This window comes from Macrobrachium nipponense, chromosome 45 (assembly GCF_015104395.2).
Source record: "Macrobrachium nipponense isolate FS-2020 chromosome 45, ASM1510439v2, whole genome shotgun sequence".
In the NCBI taxonomy this organism is placed as follows: domain Eukaryota; kingdom Metazoa; phylum Arthropoda; class Malacostraca; order Decapoda; family Palaemonidae; genus Macrobrachium; species Macrobrachium nipponense.
Window position 1 is genome coordinate 28,732,995 of NC_061105.1, and position 27,976 is coordinate 28,760,970.

General features: G+C 45.1%; 1 protein-coding gene across 1 annotated transcript in view; it reads left to right on the forward strand.

The window, feature by feature from the left end:
• The first annotated feature begins 240 nt into the window (after positions 1 to 240).
• Positions 241 to 27,976, forward strand: part of LOC135214458 (programmed cell death protein 2-like) — a 101,452-nt gene continuing 73,716 nt past the window's right edge. Inside the window, exons 1-2 of the mRNA XM_064248781.1 lie at positions 241 to 455; positions 13,931 to 14,079. Of these exons, the coding sequence (XP_064104851.1) occupies positions 369 to 455; positions 13,931 to 14,079 (236 nt within the window). The 5' untranslated portion in view covers positions 241 to 368. The remainder of the gene's footprint in view (positions 456 to 13,930; positions 14,080 to 27,976) is intronic.

Sequence of the window (27,976 nt, forward strand, 5' to 3'; positions counted from 1 at the left end):
AGATATTGTCTCATCCTTGCTCTCTGTTAGAAAACTTCTCTTTTAAATCCAAATAAACGACCCCTTGCCTGCTAAAGGTTTAATGGATAATGCTCATATGAAGTTTCTAGAAACTTCTGACCCATGCCAGAACGCTGTTATCCTTCTTCTGTGACGCTGAAGATGCCAATAGACGTCTCTAGATCACATTCACCCAAGAATTGGCACGACTGAAAGTACGACAACTTTACGGTAGTGGGCGAAGCACGTGTATAAAGCTACCAGAATCAAAATAAACACACGATTCCTGACAGGGAGGACCGTCTTTACTCTTGAGCTGCATGTCGGCTCTTTTTTAGTGTGGTAATTTGTCATTCAGTGCAATAACGATGTCTAAACCGAACAATACAGTTGAACTTGGTTTTGTGGAAAAGTCGCCCCCGTGGAAACTTAGGTCAAAGTTTTTCCCCAGCAAGGTGAGCCGAGCTGCACTTTACCTTAGGTACCTACTACCTAGTAGTAGGTACCTTAGTCTTAAGCTTCAGCGAGTACCTACCTAGGTAACGCCGTTTTACGTAGATTTTGCTTTGTATATGTGTATATATTTTTTAGAAAGCTTGCTGTACCTCATCAAATTTTGTATATAGCTAGCTACCTACTACTAGCCTAGTACCTACTAGCTAGGTAGGTAGTCCTATCCAGGCCTTAGGCTATTCTATTACGGGGAAGGTACCGTGAATTTCTATAGCTACTTTAGGGTAAACAACCGCAGACGATCCATCGTCATGGCGCTTGCCAGGCCTTATTCACTCGATATTTAATTGGTGAAACAAGAATACAGTCTACAACTTTAAGCATACCATTCAAAAGATTGAAGTTTCTTCAACATTAATGTGATAGGGTAGATCACCACGGCAGGCCAACCCTCATCATGGTGGACGGGTCTTATTCACTCGATATTTAATTGGTGAAACAAGAATACAATTGCAACTCTAAGCATACCATTTAAAAGACTGAAGTTTCGTCAACATAATGTGATATATGAAAGCCCCACACGAACTAAAATAAGCATGTGAGCTCTTCGTAAAATATGTTTTCAAGGCAGTTTTGAAATCCAATATGGCGGCTACGTTTTTCATGGAAGGCTCTGATCAGTGATGGCCACCATCTTTCCCCAGCCTTCCCAGCACTCATTTGAACAATGTTAGCGTATATATGTAACGTTTATTGATCTTACTCAAGATTGCAGTTGTAATCAGCACAATAAAACAACATTTTGTTGCCTATATTAGTGAAAGTATGAAACTTGTTATTCCCGGGGTTATGGTTTGAACTGAAAACATTCTTACCTTGTAATCGGTGGTTTTTATCCTTACTGCCATCACAACTGAAACTCCACAGTGCTTATTTGATTGTTATTACACATTTTGGTCTCGGTTCACTCCACATTGCACTTTAAACCCGTTGCTGTTTCTGGTTTCTAAGCGCACGCGCCATAAACACAGTTATGAACAGCAGACGACGACAGACAACGAAACTGCAGTTTTATTCCCTAAACTGTTTACTTTACTCGTTATTTAGTTTAAATTTACTTTGTTATTTAAAAATTTTGATTTAATTCATGTATATTATCCCTTTTTTGCAACCAAATTACCCCAAAAAATTACAGATATTTCTAAAGTAGATAAAATCAAATGTTTCTAACGTTTTCGTACATCTGGCTGCCGAAAACCATAGAGGAACGAATACGGAAAAGTGCATAGAGGAACGACTACGGAAAAGTGAATTATATACATTTTTTTTTTTTTTTGCTTTTTGTTTTTGCTAGCACTTTTCATTGATTTCAGTCTATATTAGTATTTTGAATTTCTTTAATAATCGTATGCCAGAAATAAATGTAACCTTTAATGTTTGCATGCTAAGAATGGCAAAATCATCGTTGCCACATTAGTGGAGGCTTCACACACACGCCGTTCCATTATTATAAACTGTTTCCATGAATTCTAGTTGTCATAGTAATGCAATAATGATAAAATTGCTTTAATATTTATGTATATATACTTCCAATACATAGCCTAATTTCACCAATTTCAACGTTTTGTGTGTAGTCTTATACCCAGTTTGGAGGGTCAACACATACCGAATGGCAACAGAGAGAGAGAGAGAGAGAGAGAGAGAGAGAGAGAGAGAGAGAGAGAGAGAGAAAGGAAGGCGGAGGAACGAAGAAGAAAAGGGATGGTGGTGGAGGGGGGGGGGGGGTGGGGGAGAGGGTAGGTGGAGCTTTATACGCGTGTTCGTATCCATTTCTGCATAATGGAGTTTTTGTCTCTTGGTACAAGGACAAGTGTCGTTATTCTTTACGATTAGTGATTCACGATACCCTTATAAATTACGGCACTGGGTGTAATGCACTATAGCAAAATCTCGTTCTGTTACGAGTGTTCGTTACAGAAATAGGTATTGCCCAAAACGTGCTTGCACTGTCTCTGAAACCCATAGTAGACATGCTGCTTAGTTGTCAATCAAGTTTTTATAACCAAGTATTTTTACAAGCTAGCTATTGAATAAATTTGTATTTTTCTCAGTCAAAAACATATGCCCCTCAATGCTAACTTTCCTCTTTTAACGACTTTCTGGTCATTGCAAATTCGGCCCCATAATATCCAAAAAGTAAATAATAAAGATATGCGCATTACGATTATAACAATTACATGTATAGCTGATAACAATCTGCATGAATAACTGGTAAACTGTTCTGCAATGACAGTTGAGTATAGCAATTATTTACAATAGGTACGAAAGTCAAGATGTCGTGACGTCATAATACAGAACTTAAAAGAACGTTCTAATTCAGAAAAATAATTACTTAAATTTGAGTCAGAGTCGAGTTACTTTTTCAATAACGAATATTTTCAAATTAATCATCATAAATATGTAAAATATTGATGTTTTACTACTTATTTAAAAATTAGCTAAGAGCACGCTTCTCGTCATCTTCTACCAAAACAGCTGTTTACTCCTGGCTTGTTTGTTTGGTGAGAAATCGTGTTTCGATTGTTGTGATGAAAGTGCTCCAGCGTCTGTGGGCACAAGTGGTGTGCGGATTTATCACAGGAAATGGTTAGTTTATTGGCACAAGCTACTCCGTAAACATCGAGATGGCGTCAATCTCTAAATACCTCGAGTTGTAAGTAAAATGTTGAACGCGTTTTGGTGAGATTTGCACTACGTTTGAGACCGTTTTCAGTACCCTCTGTTTAAATCTTAAAATTTGGCCTTAATTTCTAACTTTGGAGAAAAATACTTACTCGAAAGGAGAGTAGAGGTCTTTAGCTCCGTTTCTCAGCAACAACAGTCGCGACTGATGCCCATCTCGGGTGTCAGGACGCGTTATAATGTACTTTTTCGGAGGGTGGCAAGCGTTGAATGTAGGTGGCCTGGTTGGCCTGCCGTGGTGATCTACCCTACTATATGAAAGCCCCATACGAACTAAAATAGTACACTGTTTATGAGGTGCAGAGCTTGATTCCCTTAATTGTTTAATTTACTCACTATTTAGTTTAACTTTACTCCAAAATGTTTATTTGATTCATGTCTATTATTCTTTTTTTGCAACCAAATTAACCCGAAAAATTACAGATATTTCTGAAGTACGAGCAGACGACGGCAAAGACTCATTGTGCCAATCTAGTGGAGCTTCACACATACGCTGATGCATTTACAAACTGTTTCCATGAATTCTAGTTGTCATAGTAATGCAGTAATAGGTAATCAGATTGCTGTAATAAGTATATATACTACAAATAGATACACTAATTTTACTTATTTCCCCAGTTTTGTGTAAGTCTTATACCCAGTTTTGGAGGGTAAACACATACCAATTGACAACACTGATAAACAATTGAAGTGGTTAGAGGTCTAGCTGGCTGTGGAATGCTTCTATATAGAAATACCTTATAGCTCTTCCGTCTGAAGTTCTTTCTACAAAAATACTTACCAACTAGGCCTATACAGTACTTGTGACCCCCTTCCTGAAAATTGGAAATTATGGCCTTAATTTGGAGTTTAATGTATGACACTTACCTGGCAGGTATATATATAGCTATATTCTCTGTTCCACCTGGCAGAAATTTTCAAAACTCGCGGCAATCGCTAGTAACCTATTAGTAGTTCAGGCAACCACCACCCCGTTACCGTGGCGCTAGCGCTAGGAACCGTTCCCAATTGGGCCAGATTTTCTCTGCCAGCCGAACCGGCAACATTGTTGGTGGTTCCTGCTAGAATTTTCATTCTCGTTGCTGACTGATCTTGGATTTGGTATTGTACTTGGAAACGTTAGCTTGGCATTCGCTTTGGATTGTTCTTTAAGATGTCTGACTCTGGAAGTATGTTTAGAGTGTGTGTAAAAGAGGGGTGTAATGGTAAGACTGCCGAAAGCTTCGGTCGACCCTCATACCGTTTGTAAGAAATGTAGGGAGACTGTGTGTACTTGGGAGAATAGATGCATTGAATGTGAGAATTTATCAGAGAAGGAATGGAAGGTCTTTATGAAATACGTTGAGAGACTGGAGAAAGATCGTGTAAGGAGATCTGTTTCTCGTAGTGAGAAGTCAAATTCTTCGAGTAAAACAAAAAAAAGGAGTGATTGTATTTCCTCTCCAGCTCCTTCTAATGTAGAATTGGTAGTTCCTTCTCCCCAGGTATCTCCTGCGCCCGCTGCTGTATCGGAGGAGACGAACGATACAAATATTGTGAAAGTGTTCGCTGCCCTTGCGTCCATGGGCGACCAGATACAGCGACTTACAGACAAAGTTAGTGCTTTCGATGTCAGTGAAAGTGTAGTGGAGGGGGCGTCTGATCGTCTCTCTCGTGCTCCTAGACCTAGACCTCTGTCAAGCTCCCAGACCCAAGGGAGAAGGCATGTCGACAGTCGAAGGGAGGCGAGAGAGGTTTTGACACGGTCAGGCGTCCCTCGCAAAACAGTCCTGTTGCAAGTTCCCAGGCTGTTGCAGTTCGCCGCAGAAAAGGCGTAACTGGGAAGTGTGCGTCCTCGGAAGGTTCGACTTCCGAGCGAGAACGTCGGTATGCAGTGGTGTCTCGCCCACTCAAGAGGACGTTCAGGACATCAACTGCTCTCGAGAGACAGGTGCAAGATAGTGAGGCTTGGAGTAGTCCTGAGGTGTTGTCATCCTCGGAAGACGGGGGAGCAGTACCGATCAAGAGGAAAAGGATTTTTCGTACTAGAGAGGACGCAAATCGCACTGGCGATATACGTCCGTCTCGGCATGGTATTGCCTTGGGAGAAATCGCCTCCATCTTCTTATGGATCCTCCCCTCGTATTTCTCCGTCAGGTAGAGTACAAGATCGCTCTCCTTTAGGTCGCAGTCCAGCTCGTAATCCTCATCCTTCGTCGTCTGCCATTCAGGAGGATGGTACGAAGCATTTCTTACGGGAAATGCAGTCCAAGTTGGCAGTGTTGGTGAAGTCTTGGGATGCTCCTGAACAAGCATCTTCGAGGCGTAAGGACGATTTCCTTCCCATTAAGTCTTTGAGAAGGGAAGACAAGGACGCGTTCGCCGAGGACGCAGGGCGCACTGGCGCTAGGAGGAAAATAGTGTCGGAAGAAGCAGGACGCAAACGTCAGGACGCGGACCAATGTGGACGCAGGACGCAGTCAGGGCAGGAAACAGCGTGTCTACGATGGACGCAGGACGCAGGCGGCAGGACGCAGACGCATCGGTAGCCGCAGGACGCAGGCGGCAAGACATCGAGAGGCGGCAGGACGCCGATGCCTCGCTAGCCACAGGACGCAGGCGGCAGGACGCTAGTCCGTCAACGAAGCGTCAATACGACGACGACTTGCAAGATATTTCTTCAGCAGAAGAAGAGTTGGAAGTAATTGAAGAGAAGAATACGAACCTTCTTCAGATTATAAGGTTCTGACTTCACGTCTTATTGCTGTTTTTGAGGGGGAATTTAAACCGACAGCTCCGTTATCCCCCTTATCACAGTTTTCCAAGACTAGGACTCCAAAGAAGTCCTCCTTCCTGGAAAATGACGATGTCAATTTCGGCAAAGAAGGCCTTCAACGGGTGAATGACTGGATGAAGGACAAGAAAGAAGCGGGAAAATACTCTTTTGTTTTTTTCCTCCAGCTAAGTTAGCTTCTAAATCTGGAGTATGGTACGCTACTGGAGAAAGTCTAGGCCTGGGAGTACCTGCCTCCTCCCAGGGGGACTTCTCCAGTATAGTGGACAGCTCACGCAGACAGGCGTTACAGTCGGCCAAGGTCTGGTGGAGGACGTCCCTCGGAATTTGACCATCTATTTAAAGGGATTTTTAGGACTTTCGAAGTCTTTAATTTCTTGGATTGGTCTTTGGGAGCGCTAGCGAATTCCATAGGAGAAGAGGATTCGCAGGACTTAGAAACAGCTAAGAGCATTATGTCCTGCATGGATAAGGCTCTTAGAGACGGAACGAATGAGCTGGCTTCGTTATTCACGGCAGGAGTGCTTAAGAAGAGATCGCTCTTGTGTTCGTTCGCATCAAAAGGAGTTTCTAACTCTCAGAAATCGGAGTTACTGTTCTCTCCCCTTTCGAAACAGCTGTTTCCTTCAGAGGTGATTAGGGATATAGCTCTATCCCTTTCGCAGAAAGCTACTCAAGATCTTCTTTCTTCTTCGGTTAAGAAGTTCTTACCAACCAAGTTGGTGAAGAAGACGCCAAAGGAGACTAGACCGTCGCAACAGCCCTTTCGAGAAGAACATTCGCTCGACCCGCCTTTAGGGGTAAGAGAGTACCAGCGAAAAGAGGAGCCAAGAAACCCCATCTAAAGAATGAGAATTCGGTCCTCCAGACGACAGTGGGAGCCAGACTTCAAGGTTTTGGAAGTCTGGCAACCAAATGAAGCATATCCCTGGGCTGTCAACGTAGCTCGGGAAAGGATACAAGATTCCTTTGCGTGAAAAGACCCCCTCTCGCAACATCTCCGAGAGCCTCGGGGCAAATACAACGATTTAGAGAAGAAAGCGGCTCTGTGGGAGCAAGTAGCTTCCATGCTAGAGAAAGGAGCAATAGAAACCTGTTCTGGATCACGAATCTCCGGGATTTTACAACCGTCTGTTCCTGGTTGCAAAGTCCTCGGGAGGTTGGAGGCCAGTCTGGACGTAAGTCAACTGAATCTTTTCGTAGAAAAGACCAAGTTCACTATGGAGACGAACGATTCAGTACTGGCAGCGGTACGTCCAGGGGCTGGATGGCGACTCTGGACTTACAAGACGCATACTTTCATATTCCGATTCATCCAGGAAGCAGGAAGTATCTAAGGTTTGTGATTCAGGACAGGTCTTTCAGTTCAAGGCCCTATGCTTCGGCCTTTGCACAGCCCCTCAAGTATTCACGAGGATGATGTCCAATGTGGCGAGATGGCTACATTTAAGAGGGATCAGAGTATCTTTGTATCTGGACGACTGGTTGATAAGATCCCAGTCGAGAATTCAATGTCTGGAGGACGTAAGTCAAACATTGGACTTAGCAAAAGACCTAGGTCTGGTAGTGAATATGGGAAGTCCCATTTGGAGCCCCAACAAACAGATAGTTTATTTGGGGATTCAGATATCGGCAGTGACTTTTCGGGCTTTTCCGTCCCCGAAAGGCAAGCCAATGCAGTCAGAAGGTGCAGGATTTTCTAAAGAAAGACCGATGCTCTGCAAGAGAGTGGATGAGTCTACTGGGCACACTCTTCACTAGAGAGGTTCATTTCTTTAGGAAGACTGCACATGAGACCTCTTCAGTTTTTCCTGAAGGATTCATGGCCAAGAAAATCGCAACCGGATTCCTTCCAGTTTCTAATTCCGACCGAAGTAAAGGAGGAATTAAAGTGGTGGCTAACTCCAGGCAGGTTAGCAAGAGGGATGTCGCTTCAGCAGAAGAACCCAGACCTCGTCTTGTTTTCCGACGCGTCGGACGCGGGTTGGGGAGCGACATTAGGCCCTCAAGAGGTGTCGGGACTTTGGAACAAGGACGAAACAAAGTGGCACATAAACAGGAAGGAACTGTTGGCAATTTTCTTGGCTTTGAAGCACTTCAGAGAGTTGATTCGAACAAGACAGTGCAGGTCAACTCGGACAACACCACGGCTCTGGCATATATTCGGAAGCAAGGGGGAACTCATTCTTTTCCCCTTTACAATCTGGCAAAAGAAATTCTGCTTTGGGCAGCGAGGAAAAGGAAAAGGTCGTGATACTCACCAGGTTTATACAAGGAGAAAAGAAACGTGGGGCGGACCTGTTGAGCAGGAGAGAGCAACTTCTCTCGACGGAGTGGACGTTGCACATGGAGGTTTGCCAGAGCCTGTGGAAGTTGTGGGGCCGTCCGGTAGTGGATCTGTTTGCGACAGCCAGAACAAAGAGATTACCAACATATTGCTCTCCGATTCCAGACCAGGAAGCAGTGGCGGTAGATGCATTCCTGATGGATTGGTCAAACTTAGATCTGTACGCATTTCCTCCGTTCAAGGTGCTGGGGAAAGTGATGAAGAAGTTCAGGGAGAGCAAAGGAACGAGGATGACCTTAATAGCCCCGTTTTGGCCGGCCCAAAGTTGGTTCACAGAGGTACTGGAATGGACGGTAGATACGCCAAGGACGCTTCCTCTAAGAGTATTTACTCAAACAAACCCCAACCCCACTTTCGACAGGTTCACAATAATACCCTCGCTCTGGGTCTGACTGCGTCAGACTATCGAACGTTCTGGTCAGAGCGAGGGGAATTTCTAGAGAGGTGGCCAGTGCAGTGGCTAGAGCCAGAAGAACCTCCACAATCACGGTGTATCAGTCGAAGTGGGACAATTTCCGGAAGTGGTGTAAAAAACAGGAAAGTGTCTTCATCCAGTACCTCTGTGACCCAAATCGCAGATTTCCTTCTTTACTTGAGGAAGGATTTACACTTGTCATTTCGACAATTAAAGGTTATAAGAGTATGCTAACCTCAGTGTTTAGACACGGGATCTAGACTCTCGAATAACTTAGATCTGAGAGATCTGATTAGGTCGTTTGGGACGAAGAAACAATCAGAAGGCAGGCCACCTGCGTGGAACCTGGATGTGGTCTTGAAGTATTTAACTTCTAGCAAATTCGAACCGTTAGAGGAATCCTCTCTGAGAGATCTTGCTAAGAAGACTATCTTTTTAGTAGCATTAGCAACTGCTAAAAGAGTTAGTGAGCTTCAGCCATATCGAAGAAGGTGGGATGATGGAGACACGGCAATGCAGTGTGTGCATTCCAAGAAGGTTTCTTGGCCAAGAATGAGGATCCAGCTAATCCTTGGCCAAGATCCTTTGAAGTTTTGGGTCTAGCTGAATTGGTCGGTAACGAGCAAGAAAGAGTTCTCTGCCAGTGAGAGCGTTGAGATGTTATATAGAAAGAACAAGAGTTATCAGAGGGAGGTCTGATGCTCTGTGGTGTTCAGTTAAAGACCCCACTAGACCCATGACGAAGAACGCTCTAGCCTTCTTCATGAGAGAGTTAATTAAAGAGGCTCATATGTTGTGTGAAGAGCAGAGCTTTGGTATTTTAAAGGTGAAGGCTCATGAAGTCAGGGCAGTGGCGACTTCATTAGCGTTTAAAAAGAATTTAGCCCTCAAGGAAATTATTGAATCAACATATTGGAGAAAACTAATCAATATTTGCGTCTCATTATCTTAGGGACGTTCAGACAACCTTCGATAATTGTCAGACGCTAGGTCCATACGTGTCCTCGGGTACAGTATTGGGCAAAGGAGTTACTACCCATAACCTTCTTGTAAGCTAGTTGTTTTTATTAGGTGATGGTGTTTTGTGTTTTTTTTTTTTTTTTTTGGTCGTCTGAGAAAAGGGTGCGGTACTTTTCTCAGTCGTGTTAGTATTATCTGGTGATGGTGTGTGTGTAGTTCAGGTAAATGATTTGTTACTAGCTTGAATGCCGTGGGCATAAGAGGCTGTAAGGATCTGTCAACACATTGGTCACGTCCAGTTTGTCAGTTCCAGTCTTAGCTTCTTCAACATACAGGACACTTCCTTGTTGAGAGCTACTAAGGTTTAAGCAGGCTTAGAGGCAGGACCTATGAAGTCAGCTACCTTAGCAGGTAAGGAACCTGGAGTTTTAATAATATTTTAATAATATTTTTATACTCTAAGAATGTTGCTGTCCTTGACCCACCTCCAAATGTGTCAATCAGCTATACCTGCCAGGTAAGTGTCATACATTAAAATGAAGTTTTTATGATAAAACAAAGTTTAATGTATACTTACCTGGCAGGTATATATAATTTAATTCCCACCCGCCTCCCCTCAGGGGACAGGGTTCAGAGAAAATCTGGCCCAATTGGGAACGGTTCCTAGCGCTAGCGCCACGGTAACGGGGTGGTGGTTGCCTGAACTACTAATAGGTTACTAGCGATTGCCGCGAGTTTTGAAAATTTCTGCCAGGTGAACAGAGAATATAGCTATATATATACCTGCCAGGTAAGTATACATTAAACTTTGTTTTATCATAAAAACTTCATTTTTTGTCTCTTGGTACAAGGACCAAGTGTCGTTATTCTTTACGATTAGTGATTCACGATACCCTTATAAATTACGGCACTGGGTGTAATGCACTATAGCAAAATCTCGTTCTGTTACGAGTGTTTCGTTACAGAAATAGGTATTGCCCAAAAACGTGCTTGCACTGTCTCTGAAACCCATAGTAGACATGCTGCTTAGTTGTCAATCAAGTTTTTATAACCAAGTATTTTTTACAAGCTAGCTATTGAATAAATTTGTATTTTTCTCAGTCAAACATATGCCCCTCAATGCTAACTTTCCTCTTTTAACGACTTTCTGGTCATTGCAAATTCGGCCCCATAATATCCAAAAAGTAAATAATAAAGATATATATGCGCATTAGATTATAACAATTACATGTATAGCTGATAACAATCTGCATGAATAACTAGTAAACTGTTCTGCAATGACAGTTGAGTATAGCAATTATTTACAATAGGTACGAAAGTCAAGATGTCGTGACGTCATAATACAGAACTTAAAAGAACGTTCTAATTCAGAAAAATAATTACTTAAATTTGAGTCAGAGTCGAGTTACTTTTTCAATAACGAATATTTTCAAATTAATCATCATAAATATGTAAAATATTGATGTTTTACTACTTATTTAAAAATTAGCTAAGAGCACGCTTCTCGTCATCTTCTACCAAAACAGCTGTTTACTCCTGGCTTGTTTGTTGGTGAGAAATCGTGTTTCGATTGTTGTGATGAAAGTGCTCCAGCGTCTGTGGGCACAAAGTGGTGGTGCGGATTTATCACAGGAAATGGTTAGTTATTGACACAAGTACTCCGTAAACATCGAGATGGCGTCAATCTTCTAAATACCTCGAGTTGTAAGTAAAAATGTTGAACGCGTTTTGGTGAGATTTGCACTACGTTTGAGACCGTTTTCAGTTACCCTCCCCTGTTTAAATCTTAAAATTTGGCCTTAATTTCTAACTTTGGAGAAAATACTTACTTCGAAAGGAGAGTAGAGGTCTTTAGCTCCGTTTTCTCAGCACACAAGTCGCGACTGATGCCCATCTCGGGTGTCAGGACGCGTTATAATGTACTTTTTCGGAGGGTGGCAGCGTTGAATGTAGGTGGCCTGGTTGGCCTGCCGTGGTGATCTACCCTACTATATGAAAAAGCCCAATACGAACTAAAATAGTACACTGTTTATGAGGTGCAGAGCTTGATTCCCTTAATTGTTTAATTTACTCACTATTTAGTTTAACTTTACTCCAAAATGTTTATTTGATTCATGTCTATTATTCTTTTTTTGCAACCAAATTAACCCCGAAAAATTACAGATATTTCTGAAGTACGAGCAGACGACGGCAAAGACTCATTGTTGCCAATCTAGTGGAGCTTCACACATACGCCGATGCATTTACAAACTGTTTCCATGAATTCTAGTTGTCATAGTAATGCAGTAATAGGTAATCAGATTGCTGTAATAAGTATATATACTACAAATAGATACACTAATTTTACTTATTTCCCCCAGTTTTGTGTAAGTCTTATACCCAGTTTGGAGGGTAAACACATACCAATTGACAACACTGATAAACAATTGAAGTGGTTAGAGGTCTAGCTGGCTGTGGAATGCTTCTATATAGAAATACCTTATAGCTCTTCCGTCTGAAGTTCTTTCTACAAAAATACTTACCAACTAGGCCTATACAGTACTTGTGACCCCCTTCCTGAAAATTGGAAATTATGGCCTTAATTTGTGACTTGGGAGAAAAAACTTACTTCGGGGAGAGTAGAGGGTCTCAAGGTATTGCTTCAACAGATGCTGGCACTTGACTAATGTCTATCCTGGGTTACAGGACGTGTTAAAGTACTTTTATGGGAAAGTGGTCGCGCTACAGTAGAGGCCAGCCATCCAGTATTTTACCCTTTATGGTTTAGGGATGATTGTAAACAAGCTATTTACAACCAACCTGTGGTTGGTTGTAAATAGCTTGTTAGCTTTACAGAAAAGCTCTGCGTGGCACTGTGTTTAGTACCAGCCCCTTAGTAATAATGAAAAAACAAAATTAAAGGTGATAAATTTCTCATTAGCTCACCTGTCTATATTATTCTTCCATTGGAATTACCAATAGACTTGGAAATCAGAAGCCTGGAGTGCAGTGGCATTGAACTTCCTTCCCCCTTCCCATTGTAACCTAACCTATAGTGCCCTAAATCATAAAAATTGAATTCAGAAATTTATCTTGCCCATTCCTTGCTTATGGTTCATGAGAAAGCTTAACCTGTAATGGACAGCAAGGGTCTTGATCCCCAATAATTGCATCTGGTTCTGCTCGTATGATCATAGTTATTTTGTGCCATAATATTTTAACTGATTTTGTGTAAAGACTTGCCTATCACTTGAATGGGCCTTAATTGATCAAAGGGCAACATTTCCGGCAATATTCACACCTCGTATCAGGATACAAGATTAGTATGACTTGAGATTTCATGGGGGAATGTACTACATCTCTCTGTCCCATTACATCTTGCATATATTAGTTTTAGTTTGTATCTTTTACAATAGTATGTTTGCTGTAATTGTGATATGCAAAGTAAAAAAAAAAAAATATATTAGAAAGCTACTACATACATCTCCCTGTTTCGGTCTACCTCTTGTAAATATTTTATTTTAAATATACTTGGGGATTGTTACTGATTTTAGTTCTTATCTGTCATGATATTATGTGAGCAGTAACAGTAAGATTACGAAATAAAATTTTAAAAAATTTAAAAAAATTATTAGAAAAGAAACATATATAAAAACTTCACTACAATTAGCAATATTTTATTAGTGTCTTGTTAAGGAGGCCTCACGTGGGTTGAAAATATTCACTTTCAACTCCTCTTGGAAGGTACAGAATTTTTTTTTAGAGTTTTTATAAAGTACTACATTACTACCCTCTTTCAAGGAAAATTTTGTGCTGGTAAATGATTCCATTCACTTTTTAGGTACCTGTATTTTAATATATAACTTCAGATATGTATTGTATTCGCAGCATCTTTTCAGGTTTAAATGATTTTACTTGGTACATTCTTTATAGTTATGAAGTTGATCAGATTCTGGTGGGATAGCCTTTGATGTTTTTTATAGTTTGTCTTTAGTTGTGTTTTCCTTTAGTTGAGTAAAGTATACCATTTCTTGTTTAGGGCAATTAAATTTTAAGTTGTTATTTTATTTATTATTCTTATTATTAGTTAATTATTATTATTGGCTACAAAAATTGTGAAACAATTATATAAGCAAGAGAGTTTAGAAGTCAAGTTGATGCAAATAAGTTAACACAAATGAAATGAATTATCAGCCGCCAAATGAAGTTCAGGGTCTAGGCTGTGGTATCCATCATTTTCTGTGTTCATAATTTTTTTCAGGTTGGTGGATATCCAGCATGGTTAGCCCTTAAAAATCTTCCAACAAGTGCAGAATTGTTGTGTAAAGAAAATTGTAGGGGTAGCGACCCGCTTGCCTTTATGTGCCAGTTGTATGCACCGCACCATGATAAATCTGAATGCTTCCACAGGTAAGACTTAAAGATTTCCATCATAAGGTGCTCTTCTGTATGAAGAACCTTGAAGTCCTATGCTCTTTAGTACAAAAACATTTTCTATTAGTCTTCTTTTTGAAATGGAGATTGTTCCGACACGGCATACAAACCTTCGGTCCTTTTACAATAGGAAGGTACTAGCGGCAGCTGGATAGGTCGTAAGCTTTCGAACAAGGGTTCGGTAGTTAACTGCTTGTCCGACAGGCGCGCGCGCGCGACTGGAGGTAAACAAATCACTTTTGCTTTCGGCCTGCTGGCGTGTGGACGTGTATCATCGCTCTCTGCCCGCTTCATCGTCGTTGCTTTCGCATGGTTGTGTTTTTCTTTTTCTATTTATCTAGTGAAACTGAATTGTAAGTACAATCATTTCAATTTATTTTATTTTACCATTGAATCAATTGTGAATTTAAAGGATCTTGGTTTCACCACGCCCTCCCTCCGATTACCCGAGTGCCGGGACTGAAGGGCGTAAGTGCGGGAATTCATTTTCCCAGAAATGATCCTCGTATTGTGGTATGCTCGGTGCCGAGGGCGGGAGAGCGCTCGCATCCGAGAGTATATTTTGGTTGGAAATGTGTGATGAAAATCGTAAGTAAGTTGCTCTTTCATTTATTATTTTTTTTGACTGTATGCTCAGTTGCCGAGCGAATGCGCTCGGCACGAAAACTTATTCTGTATGGAAGTGGAATCGCAAGTACAGTATTCTTTTTCATTTCCATATATATTATTTTGATTGTACAATACTCATTTTGGATCAGTTTCCGAGCTTACCCGGAAATTGATCCTTTCCCCTTTTTATTGAATGAAAGTGAAATCGCAAGTGCAGTTCTTTTTCATTTTCATATTTTATTGAGATTGCATTGTTTACTTGGATCAATGTTTCCGCTATTTTCCGGGAATTGATCCTTCCCCATTTTTATTTGTATGAAGTGAAATCGCAAGCGCAGTATTCTTTTTCATTTTCATATATATTTTGATTGCATCAATTCATTATGGATCAAGGTTTCCATTCATAATCGGGAATGGATCCCTTTTACCTTGCGCTCGGTACCGAGGGCGCAAAATGCGCTCGATCCGAGCCCTTATTCATTGTGAAGTGAATCGTAATGCAAGATTCTTTTTCATTTTATTCCTTTTATTATTGATTGCATCAATATTTATTTGTTCAAGTTCCGCTCAGTCAGGGAATTGATCCTTATGCCCTTGCATTCGGGCCGAGGGCACGATTGCTCTCGGGCTCTTATTATTATTGTTGGGTACATGGGTGCTGTGCGGGGGTAAGGAACGAGAACCCCCCCCCCCCCCCCCCCCCCCGCTACTGCTCCCCACAGATGGCCCTTCCCCTTGGGGGGGGGGGTTATCTGCGTTCTTCTCCTCGCCCGATCCGTCGAGCGCGGGGGCGGGCGCCCGGTGCCCGATGTACAATTGTATTCGGGGTCTTCCACTCGTTCGGAGAGGGCTCACCGCCCCCGCGCAGAGGGGACTTCCCCCCCACTAATCGCTACTACTGTTATTTCCGCAGGTGCTACTGCCACGAGGGTGGACCTTGGTGAGGTATGGGCGTCCTTCCATTTGCAGGGCGTGCTAGTGTCCAGGGGCTGCGGTTCTATGTCTGGGCCTACTGCGGTCACCCATGGAGTGGTGACCACGCTCCAGGTGACGACGTCCCTCATCACCTGGTGTACTCGCCTCACGTGGTAACAGTCTTGCCTACAGCCGCTGTGAAGTGCCGTTTGCCGTACCGAGAGGGGGGCGTGCCGCCGCCGCTCGTGGTTGCCGCGCTGCAGCGACCACACTTCCGCGGCCCTAGAGCTCGACCCCTGGACCTGCCGCCGGTACCAGGATGTTGCTGGCTGCTGCTCCACTTCCTGTGTTTCCGGTGCTGCCTGCCGTACCTGCCGATTCTGGGCTGACTGTCCATGCAGTTGCTGCGCTGGCTGTCCCTGCCGTTGCTGCGCTGGCTGTCCCTGCCGTTGCTGCGCTGGCTGTCCCTGCCGTTGCTGCGCTGGCTGTCCCTACCGATGCTGTTGCTGGCTGTGCCTGCTGTTCCTGAGATGCCCATACCTGCTGACGTCGTCCCTGTTCGTGGTGGTACTACCCCAGACTTTGGTCTGTCTGTACAGGTGCGTCCGGGCCCTGTGGCTTCGGCTACAGCAGCCCCGGCTCCGCCCTTACGTCTGTCCTGAGGAAGCTGACGAAGAAGAGGAGGAAGGTGTCGTCGTCGTCGTCTTCATCTTCTTCATCGTCGTCGGCTGCCGCCTCTTCCCCTTCGACTCTAAGGCTTCACAGCCGAGGAAGAAGAAGGTTGCCTCCTCCCTCCTAAGAGTCTCCCTCGGGAGCTTCTCGGGGGACCCGTCTCACCTCGGTGGGACGGGAGGTTCCTTCCGCTGGTCCTCCTGCTCATTCGGGCGGGCGGGGCCCGTCTCTTCTTCCGCAAGGAAGAAGACTTACTGGGGACCAGAGGGGTACCGGCTAACACCGGTACTTCCTCGCCTGTGTCAGTGGTCTGCCACTGCATCAGGGTCCGTCTCGGCCTCTCGTTCGCGGGAGGTACCGAGTGTACGGTCGCCTACCAGCGACTGTGCAGCCAGGAACCAGACCTCTGAGTCCGCTCAGCGTCAGGTTCACGGCACGGGGCGGAAGACTGGTGACAGCCGCTCCCCACCGCGACTCTCACCAGACCAGCTCTCGCTCTCGCGGCGACCAGCTGGCTACCCGGGACGTGACGGTCCACGGACCGGCCACGGGCTGAGGCTGGGAAGAGGTCCTCCCGTTCGCCGGTGCCAGCCACGGCTGGAACCAGCGACGTGACGTGCCGTGAGGACAAGCACCGGTCTCACTGTGACAGTGGAGCCTGCAGGTCGCCTGACCGTCGCTCTCACAGAGAGCGATCTGGTACGGCAACCAGCACCAGCTCTTCTGACACTCGAGATCGGGGCCGCTGTGCCTCAGTCCAGCCGTTCTCCACAGCGAGACGGTTCGACCAGGCCTGCAGCTCGATCGCCACCGCGGGTTGACGATCGCCTGCAGCCCTCCAAGCCTGCTGGTTTCTGCCAGCGAGCGAGGATGGAGCGTCAGGTCTGCCTCTCCCGTTACCTTCAACCGTCCTCGGGTTACAACCGGGAGGAGCGAGGTATTGAGGAGTGACGTGACGTGGGGTGCGCCCCTCATGATCCCAACCACGACGCCCTACGTGCCAGGCACGGTTCTTGGACGCCGGCCAGGACGTATGCGCAAGTGGATGGAGAAGACCGAGAGGGCTGTCGCTGTTCCCCCTTCTTAGGAGGAAGGTTCTCGGAATATGCTCTTGTTCCAAGGGCTTAACGGTCCCACTCTGCAAGATGCTGTGACTTCCGAGATCCAGAGGAATTTTGCCGAGGTTATGCGCTGATTCGTCAGCACAACGACCTCGGGGAAGGATCGCCGCTCCCACCAGCAGAGCCACGTCTCGGCTCGAGTCGTTTTGGGGCCCGAGAGGGTGGACCCAAATAAACGACGGTGGGTCTGCCGCGATCGGAGCTTGCCGACTGTGTTGAACCAGGTAGTCTCTCGTCTCCGGACAAGAAGCCGCTCTCAGTTCTGGCCGGTCGAACAAGCTACTTCACCTCCTCTACTGCGACAGAGGCGTTTCTACGTGTCTTCGGACACCGTATTTGAATACCCCTTCGGTCCTCCTGAGGTTTCGACCTCGACGAGGACTGGAAATGAGTCAGGAGGACGGTATCGGCTCTCTCCTGTCTCAGGTGTCGATCAGCCCCACCCAGACGACGTTCACAGTGGCGGCAGACCCTTACCTACAGTATGAGTTCGTAACCCTCCTCGGGAAAACGTTTTTCTCCTGACGATACGTTTTCCCAGGCTCTGAGAGGCCATCGCCGTAAGGCGATGGCTGCTCCTTTTCTTCTCCAACTGCTAGTTCCGCTGGGAAGGCGAGCCAGTATCCAATTCCTCCCCCACCCCTTCCTCTCCTCCTTACGGTTACGAGGGAAAGGGAGGGATCCTACAGAGATTTCTCTGTAAGATCCCACGTTAGGGGCTGCGCTACCTGGGGGACCTTCGGGGTCCTACCTGACGTAAGCCCCGGTCGTTGAGGAGGGATCCTGCCCCTTTCTCGATTTCTACGGGAATCGGAGGAGGCCACCAGCCGATATCGTTTGAACGAATTCGGTGGGGGGTTTCGCAGAGTGCTTAGAATTCTACGGAATTTCTAGCGCACTCAGAGTGTTCAAGTTTTTTACGATCTCCAAACACTTAGGCGAGACCACGGTCCAAAGTGAGCGAGAATCCCCGATAATTGTTACACGATAATCGGGAACCTCGCTTATGCTCGAATTCCTGTAATTTCTAGCATTTGGAAGAAGACTGCTGCTGAAAGAAGAGTATCTCACAGTAGGCGATTAACCTGGAATAGAGAAGAACGGACGGGAACTTCCAGTTTGGCTTGAACTATCGTCTTCGGTATTCTGTTCACCATTGAAGCTTTCCTTTGGGAAAGCTTCTCCTTCACTCTCTTGACTAGAGAACGAAGGCGGTCGATCTTCAATCCTTATTCTCATTCCTCGAGAGGAAAGAATTTAGGATGGAGGTCGTGTACAGAAACCTACAAATATACTACTATATTAACCCTCGCGACATGATTCTTTTAACAGTTGAATTGTGTTGTGGGGTAGGCACATACCGTAGTTACACTCTACGTTTGTGACCGAGACGAATTGTATCTTAATTGAACTGCAACTCGGGGTTGCCTGCAACCTCCCAGCAGTTATCAGTTTCGATTTTAGATACTTGGTATGTCATGACAACACCAAATCAGCTTTTGTATTTACCGAAATCCGTTTTCGGTTAAATATAATTGCTCGAGCGTATTCTTTACGCTCGATGGTTCTAGCCGAACGCATTCCTTCGTGGAATAATGGATTACCTGGCACTCAGGATGACGAGTCACCGAGAGCTACTGCGTATTGAACTGCCTGATAGCGGCTCAGTATCAGCTAGGTCTCGGAGATGCACGGTCGGTTACGTCTCTCTCTCCCCTGGTTTTGATTGACTACCGAACCGTATCTCTGCCCAACAATCATGGACTTAGGTCTCTGATTAAACGGGGATTCTCGCAATAATGAAGGACCATCTACTGCTGTGACGCTCGATTTCATCGCCTTCGACATTGCGAGAATTTTCAACAGAGATATCTCTTGGACTCTTTCATCTTTCTGTTTACCGCACGGTAACAGAAGTCTGTACTAGTCCCCCACACCGCTGCATCGCACCGCGATAATGCGAATGATTTTTGCAGACATCTGAGTTTGTCTTCAAAATATCTCGTATTCGTAGGTGTGCAATTATTCATTGCTCGCCCCGAATTAACAGATATGTCAGAAGACATCGCCTACTCTCCGACCTGACAGCTCTACTTCCAAAATGTTCAGCCCATGAGAAGCAGTTCTTCAGGCAGTATTTCCCTGTCTTCATTACTGAAAAGCGCTCCGCTTTTATTGCAACTACGATCCTCACCGGACAGCAATGAATAGCGGTTAGCGTTCTCAGTCTTTGTAGCACAGGTTCAGAATCTTGAGAATCCTTCTCTCGGTTCAGCTGTGAAGACGTAGGTTGCATTTTCTGTACACCTTCGTCTTCAACGACACATAGTGTTGTTTCTCCTTAGCCGAGAATCAACTATACTATGAGATATCTTGCCATCAGGGACCTCGGTCTCTAGAAGGCAATTGACTTTCGCCTGTTGGGCACATGCCTTAAGAGAGTCATCACCCTTGCCTTCTGGCATCGGTGACGAACAAATTATTTGTTTAGTCTCTTGGCATAACCCTTTTAAGGCGAAGGTCACGTGACTTGCTCGGGTGCTTGGTACAACTTGCTCCTACCGAACGCAGTCAGTCGGCAGCTGTCAGAGCGCCCAAGTCTGTTACGAACTTCGCTGTGGACTTAGTTCGGTTGTTCCATAACAGTCTTTTCTTCGTCCTAACGGCTTGTCACAGTACCCATACCATCGACACCCACCATTGAGTGTCGGTGTCCTATCCACTACCGAGAAGAACAACTTCACTGCAGACGGATAGACCAGTATGGGTACAGGACATCACCGAAGTCGAGAAGAGGGATAGGTCATACGACCATTCCCTTCTTTTCCTCTGAGGTAATTGCATGACTTTTCCTGCGAAGTCAAGCATCCAGGGGATGGGGATTCGTGACGGCTCGATTTCGTACCGAATTCGTAGCGAAGACTCTGAACCCTTCGGTTCCTGACGATCGGTTAGAGTCCTTCACAATCCCCTCCCTAATGGACTTCACCGCCTTCGATGCGAAGGAGATGCCTGCTTGTCCTTGTTGAAGCGCGACCGCGCTTTCTGAAGAAACTCGACATCCCAGGCTGAGTGTTGAAGACTCTTCGTCAGCACCAAGATGACCTAGAAGTACACTCCCTCGAGTTACACAAGAACTTCTCCGTGGCGCAGGTACTGAAGGCAGGGGTCTGGTACAACCAGACCACTGGCACCTCCTTCTACCTTTTGGATATTGCCCCACAGGTCCTTGGATCGTTTTCCTTGGGACCCGTGGTGGCTGCTCAACACGTTGTGTAGCTAACCCAGACCCTAGCAGGCTGAACAGCATCGAGTCCTGGTGTGACTGTAAGAATAGATAAGTGAATGAGAGAGTGACTGGCTTCTCTTCATATCTTTTTCTCCCCCTCTACCTGTGGGTAGAGGGATACGGTCATCACCTTGCTGGATAAGGACGAGATGCCGGTGAGCTACTCGACAGAGCCCCATCCTATCCCTTTCACTAGGGATGGGAGCGAATATGCCACCACTTCCTCCTACAAGGGGGGGGAAGTGGATGCCAACAAGAGACAAACCATAACTTTATGTTGCCTCTTGCAAATAGGAACTTGTTCTTGTTTGCTGGTACGAAGAGATACGCTTGCCTCTCTCTTAGTACTTGGTCCAGAGGGTCTGACCATTGATCCTGCGGTGCACACCCCGATCAATCGGACAGAGGCTTGGATCCCTCCCTCGCTCTTACGACCAGGGAGGCATTCCAAGGTTGGGCGAACACCAGTCTGTTCACAAAAGACTCAGATTCCTCCCACCAAGAAGTGAGTCTTCCTATTGTAAAAGGACCGAAGGTTTGTATGCCGTGTCGGAACAAATGACAATTTGTCCAAAATTGCATTTTTCCTAACTATACAAACCTGAGGTCCTTTTACACATAGTCCCACCACCTCATGCCACCCCTCACTCTGCAGTTTTTGCTTGGGCCAAAAGCAAAAGTGATTTGTTTACCTCCCAGTCGCGCGCGCGCGCCTGTCGGACAAGCAGTTAACTCCGACCCACGAACCCCTTTGTTCGAAAGCTTACGACCTATCCAGCTGCCGCTAGTACCTTCCTATTGTAAAAGGACCTCAGGTTTGTATAGTTAGGAAAAATGCAATTTTGGACAAATTGTCATTTTGTGTTAAACGCAACTTTAATGAGCATTCTTTTGAAGTTTTATAGTGTGATAATGGGCAGGGTTCTGGTTATCAGCACAATTAAGGCCTGTCCACCCTGGGAAACATTGTTTGCAAACAATGTTTCCTATCCAGACCTCAGTTGTTGTCAGGGTGCTTGTCGGTGCAGTAGACACTATTTTATTGCGCTCGAGGAGGGATAAGTGAAAGGAAAAGCCTACCTTTGATGGCGGGGAGATTCAATTAAGCTTCTTTTCCTTTCAATTTTTTTTTTATCAGTGTCCAATAAATACCATTTTTAGGGAGGCATAGGGATTCAATGATGTATGCATTTTTCCTTCAAAATCTAAATAATACATTTGATCGGGAGGTAATTTTTTCACATCGGCCTATTAGCTCCATCTTCCTTCTCAATGCTCCCCCCGACCCCCAAAACACATCCCAGGATGCACCGACCTCCCTTTTACCACCATCTATCGCATGAAAACACCCATCGATAGATAACGGTTATTTGAAAAATTTCAATTTGTTCATGAACTTACCTGTCAGATATATATATAGCTGTCTTTTTCTGAAGTCTGACAGAATTTCAAAAAACTTCCGACACCACGCAGTGGTCGGCCATGGTGGTTAGTATCCATTCCCGCCGCTGGGAGGCGGGTATCAGGAACCATTCCCATTTCTATTCATAATTTTTCTGTCGCCGGTGCTGAAAACACCTGTTTGTTCATGAAACTTACCTGTCAGATATATATATAGCTGTATTTTTCTGAAGTCCGACAGAATTTTAAAACTTCCGACACGCAGTGGTCGGCCAGGTGGTTAGTACCCATTCCCGCCGCTGGGAGGCGGGTATCAGGAACCATTCCCATTTTCTATTCATAATTTTTCTGTCGCCGGTGCTGAAAACACCTGCTTTCAGTACCTCTGTCTTAGGATTTTGGAAACTTCATTGCCGCTAAGTATCCTAATTGTCTTTTGATTTATTTACTTAGATTTGTGGCTAGGCATACGCTATCTTAAATTGATTTGAATTTGATTCATTTTTGCATAAAATATCTGAATCTAGTTAGGCTAGTTTCAGACGGGGTTGTCTGCAAAGATAGGTGTGGCTACCGAAAGCTTCGGTAGATCCGCACTTGGTATGTACGAGGGGTATGGGTCTTGCTTCTTTGTTGAGATTTGTCATGTAAGGAGTGTGAGTTTCTTTGTCTATTCCGTAAGGAAGACGTATGATTCGTATGTACGCAATTAATCAGTAACAAAAGTCAGGGTAGTGAACCTGCTAACCTTCCTGTAGACTTTATTTTGCCTAACCCTGTAGTATGGCCTACGGGCTATGAATATGTCTACGAGAGGTGCTCGCTCTCTTCATTGCTGTGAAGTGCTACTTCTGTAATAGTTACTCCTAACCCTGCATGTTGCCTTCGGGCCCTAAGCAGTGTCTGTAGAGGAATTGCCCTTTCTCTGATACGTACTCTTTCGATTCGTAACTTAGAATCGAAAGTGCTTGCTTTAGAGAGTAAAAGTGAAGTGCAGAAGTGCAGTGATACCCCTTGTGTAGTGGAGGGTGCGTCAGATCGGCCTCGTTTCGCCTCTAGGCCGGGACCTCTGCTTGACTCCCAGGACCCGGGGAGGGAGCATGTCGAAAGCCTAAGGAGGGTTACAAGGAACCCCCACCGATTCTGGCGTGCCTTCGGCGTTTTCTGATGAAAATCCCCAGACTGCCAAAGTGCGTGCGCGTGCACGAATCCTGAAAGATTGCTTCTCGTTCGCCGAAGCGTCCTCCCCGTGGAGGGGTTGGAGCTTTCGGAAGGACTCGCGCCCTCTAAATAGAAGCTTTATAGAAGAGGACGCTTCACGTCCTCTCTCTCTTTCTCTCGTTATGCGTTTCAGTGAGAAGTAAGAAGGCGAACGTCGCCTGAACTCGTGTCCGTCTTTCCACCGCGAAAGAAATACGTAAAAGAAGTCATAGTAGCAGGAAGCTTTTGAGAGCGGACGCCCGGGACGCTCGGATGGACTCCAGGCGCGTGCGGGTGCACGCGAAGCGCGCGCCAGTGGACGCCGAGCGTGCGCGCCAGTGGAGCCGAGGCGCACTCCAGTGGACGCCGAGCGCGGCCAAGTGGACGCCGAGCGTGCACCAGCACACGCCAGGTGTGTCGCCTGGCTGAACGTTTCTGTTGAACTCTTCAAACACTTGTTTCAGATTTGGGCCTAAAGAATTTTTACCTCTACCTTCGGTGATACCTTCTACCTCACCTGCAAAGAATGTGAAGAGCAGTGCTTCGGAGGAAGCTTAAAGTGAACAGACAACTTCTTCTTCGAAACCCAGCAAGACATCGGGTTTCGTGAATTCAAGAGGTCTCTGTCAATTAATATTGCTTTTCGCATAGGTGGATGGAGTTAAGGAAAGCTCAAGGGAAGATCTCGTTTGCTCTACCGCAACCTTTGCCATTCTGCCAATAAATTTAAGTTGCCACTACCGCAGTCAAGACTTTGCGATAAGGCAGTTACGGGTTATGTAAGGCTCGATGTCCTGCACGTCAGGACTCTCGGCAACGTTCAGTAGATTCTTGCAAAGGCACTCATCAAAAGGACGCTCTTCAGAAAGCGCAAGACAGGACTTCCTTTGCCATACTGCCAATAAATTTTAAGCTTTAGCAGGCATTAGTTGTGATACGGGAGAGGAAGCTGGTTGGAGAGTTTCTTCCTCTTCCCAGGATAATTTTGCAAGCTTTTTAGCCCATCTGAAGGGCTGTTCAGATGATAGATTTTGTTAGTTCCTAGTCGGGACTACACTGCCGAATTGAACATCGTTGTTCTACCTGCCGTAAGCCCAGTCTCTTAACAGGATTCTTGCCCCTTCCTCGTTTGAGACGGGAATCGAAAAATTAAATGCTCGACTTCCTGGATTACATTTTGTCAATTCAGTGACTTTCCCCCCATTGACAATATACTTTCGTTTTGTCAAGTAAGTGGGTATCCCCTCATTGACAAAATATCTCTTTGTCCCGTAAATGGGTTAGTTCTCATTGACAAACATCTCATTAACTTGATATTGTGTAAGCGAATAAGCTCTTATTGACAAGATTCGGAAGAGCTCTCATTCGTCATTCGCAGACTCGTACAAGAAATAAGACTTGTAGACTATGTAAATGAACGCTTATGTCCAATAACATAAGAAGCTTTGAGCTGACTGCTTCGATTCTCTTAAGTTTTGTTCATGAAACTTGCCTGTCAGATATTATGTAGCTGTATTTCCGAATTCAGCTATATATGTCTGCCAGGTAAGTATGAACAAACTTTATTGTGATATAATTTCATATTTTGCCTTGCGTTATTTTATACTGGTTGGTTCAAGTCATATACGCTTGCTGTAGTTACCCTCTTGGATGGCAACCGAGAGGTCCATTGTCTATTTAAGGACATTTTAATCGTTACTCCTGCAGCCTTCCAGGAGTTTCCGATTTATCTTTTACCGTTGTATGGTAGTGTTCTGACGACACAAACGCATCTATATATTTAGCGTTTTCTGTTTCGCTTAAATATACCAGTTTGAGAGTCTTTCTGCTCAAAAAATAACGGACCTATTTCTTCGTAGAATAGGGTAGCTGGCAACCCAGACATAAAGTTAAGAGACGACGTTCGTAAGCTGCTGGCTGCTGCTGTCACACTGTGTCTGTCCTCCAGTCCAACCGAGCCAGTAACAGATCGTGCGCTGTCATGCGCTGTAGGTTACGTCTCTCTCTCCTGCGGGATTGACTGACTAACCGTATCTCTGTGCTGACGGTTACGTCTCTCCTGCGGGATTGACTGACTAACTGTATCTCTGTCCTACAATCACGGACTTTAGCCTAAGATTGAGGGGATTTCTTACGTGAATGAATAAACGTTGCATTCGTTTTGCCTTACTATGTTCAACAGAGTTATCTCTTAATCCTTTCGGTGCTCGTTACCGCACGGTATGGAACTACGAGTCTACCGCAACATTGCACTTTTTATTTGCTCTCCTGCTTAGGCAAAGCGCAGCCTTATTAGGGAAGTAAGCATACTCGGGGAGGGAATGGATGGGCTTGCTGGGGACCATTTCCTTTCTGAAGAAGTTTGTTTCCCCGAATAGACTGCAATTCAGACCACAGTTTTTTCCTACCTCACGGGGAAACTGAAATATTATTCTAGATCTAGGAATGATTCTGAACATCTCTCAGTACGTCTATCACCTGAGGTGATAGAAAGAAGGTGCCGGACATCTGGATAGGGTTTCAGATGTCCTGGATCTTAATCTGAAAGAAGTAAAAGCGATTCGGTAGTCCCCTCCAGCCCTCGAAACGAGTTTTTGGGGAACCAGTGGTCCAGATCAACTTCTTGATATTCCACAGCTCTCTCATATCTTAAGAAGTATCTTCTCTCGGTCCTTGTTCGAGTTTACGAGAAAGAGCCTATTATAACAACAGGCGTAGAATGTAACGATCCTCTAGAGGTTTGTTACAGGATTGCAAAAGTCCGTACGAATCGTCTCGATCGACGGCAGCAACTATTCACTTCCGAGTGGAATCTTTCTTTAGAAGTAAGTTGAGAGTTGTGTAGACTTTAGGGACGCCCTTTCATTCTTCTCTTCGATATGTTGAGGACGAAGAGGCTTCTTCTTCTCTGCTCCCTTATTCTCGATCCGGGATCGGTACCATTAAACGCCATCCGATGATATTGAACGGGGATGGATGTTTAGTCTCTTTTCCCCTTTTTCAATCGCTTAGGAAATGTAATAAGAGGATTTATGACGTCACAGGGAGCGACAATGACGCTGATCGCCCCATGTTGGCCTTCAGGATCCTGGATTCACAGAGGTCACATCCTTCCTAGTTCACTTTCTAAGGACCTTTTCCGAGAGAGTCGGTCTACTCTAACTCGAAAGGTACCTATAACCTCTCCGCTCTGAGTCTGACTACGTTCAGACTATCGAGATGTTGACAGGAATAAGATTACCGTCTTCCATTTCCGTCTGAAGAATGGGTATAAGCTGGCAGTCCACAACTATTTTTAAAGATAATGCAAATATGTTGTTGACGGCCTTTGGGCTCAAGATTTGATTTGCGTCTGTCAAACAACAAAGCCCTTCACGATCTTTGAGTTCTGTGGAATCTCGAAACTCGCTCACCATCTACTTTTTGTCTCACCTGTTTTCTCGGAGTCAGACACTCGTGGGAGATCAGGCGACATATAGTAGCCCTGAGTTTCTTGTTGACGAAGTCGGTTGCGTTTATACACCCCGATGATCGCGTAACATGAGACCAGGTTGGACTGTCAGGCATTTCTTCCTTCGGGACTGAATCGCCTTTTTGCTCCCTCGCTCCTTTCTCCTGGCACCAGAAGCTCGAAGCTCGAGTCAGGAGTTGATTCGCTGACGACGTTGGGTTGCGTTGATACACCCCAAGGTTTGCTTAGATTGAATCGCCCAGGCAGTACAGACACTCATCCTTCAGCGAAGAATGTGCCTTATGGTCTTCAGGGTACAGCTTTGCTGTCCTTGATTCGTCTGACTGGTCAACTGGTCGGTCACCTGACTTTAGTACAGACGGACTGACTGTGCATGTCCAGATCGAGGCTTTCAATATGGAACTTAGACGTAGTCTGAAGTTGTTGATGTCAAAGCATTCGAACCTCTCCTACCTGTTAACTTCTTGCATGTGATCAGGAAGGCCTTCTTCTAACCACCCTAGATACGACAAAGAGGGTTAGTGAAATTTTTAAGCCATCGTCACAAGTTTTGGCTTTAGAGAAGACAAGGCGGTGTGCTCTCTAAGCCTTCCGTTGTGGCCTAAGAATGGAAACCCGTTTTGTCCTTGGGCCAGGAGCTTGGAAGCAAGGATGCACAAGTTAGTGGGCAGGAGCCAGAGAGAGTCCTGTGCCCTGTCGGGTCTCTCAAGTTTTTATCTACATAAAACTCAAGAGAGTCGAAGTCATTCGGGCAATCTGCAGTGTCCGAAAAGACCAGACTTGCCCATATCGAAGAACACCCTGGCTTTAGTGTTAAGGAGTTCTTTCAAAAATGCTCCTTCATTGTGTTTGCACAAAGATTTGAAATCTTTTTATTTGAATGCTCACGAGGTGAGGGCGCGGCCTCGGAAGCATTTCAACAGAGCATGGCACTCAGCAACATCCTGAGTACATGTATTAGCGAAGCAACTCTGTGTTCACTTCACACTCCCTGCGAGATGTGAAGATGACATATGAGATCTGCTGCTCGCTAGGGCCATACGTGTCTGCAGACACAATCTTGGGGGCAAGAAGTACCACTCATTCTATCCTGTAGAAAATGGTTAGGAAGAGCTCTTAATTTAGTTGTTGAGTCGCAAACAACGGCGACTTCTTAACTCTTAAGCCTTAGTTAAAACACCTTAACTTTGGCTA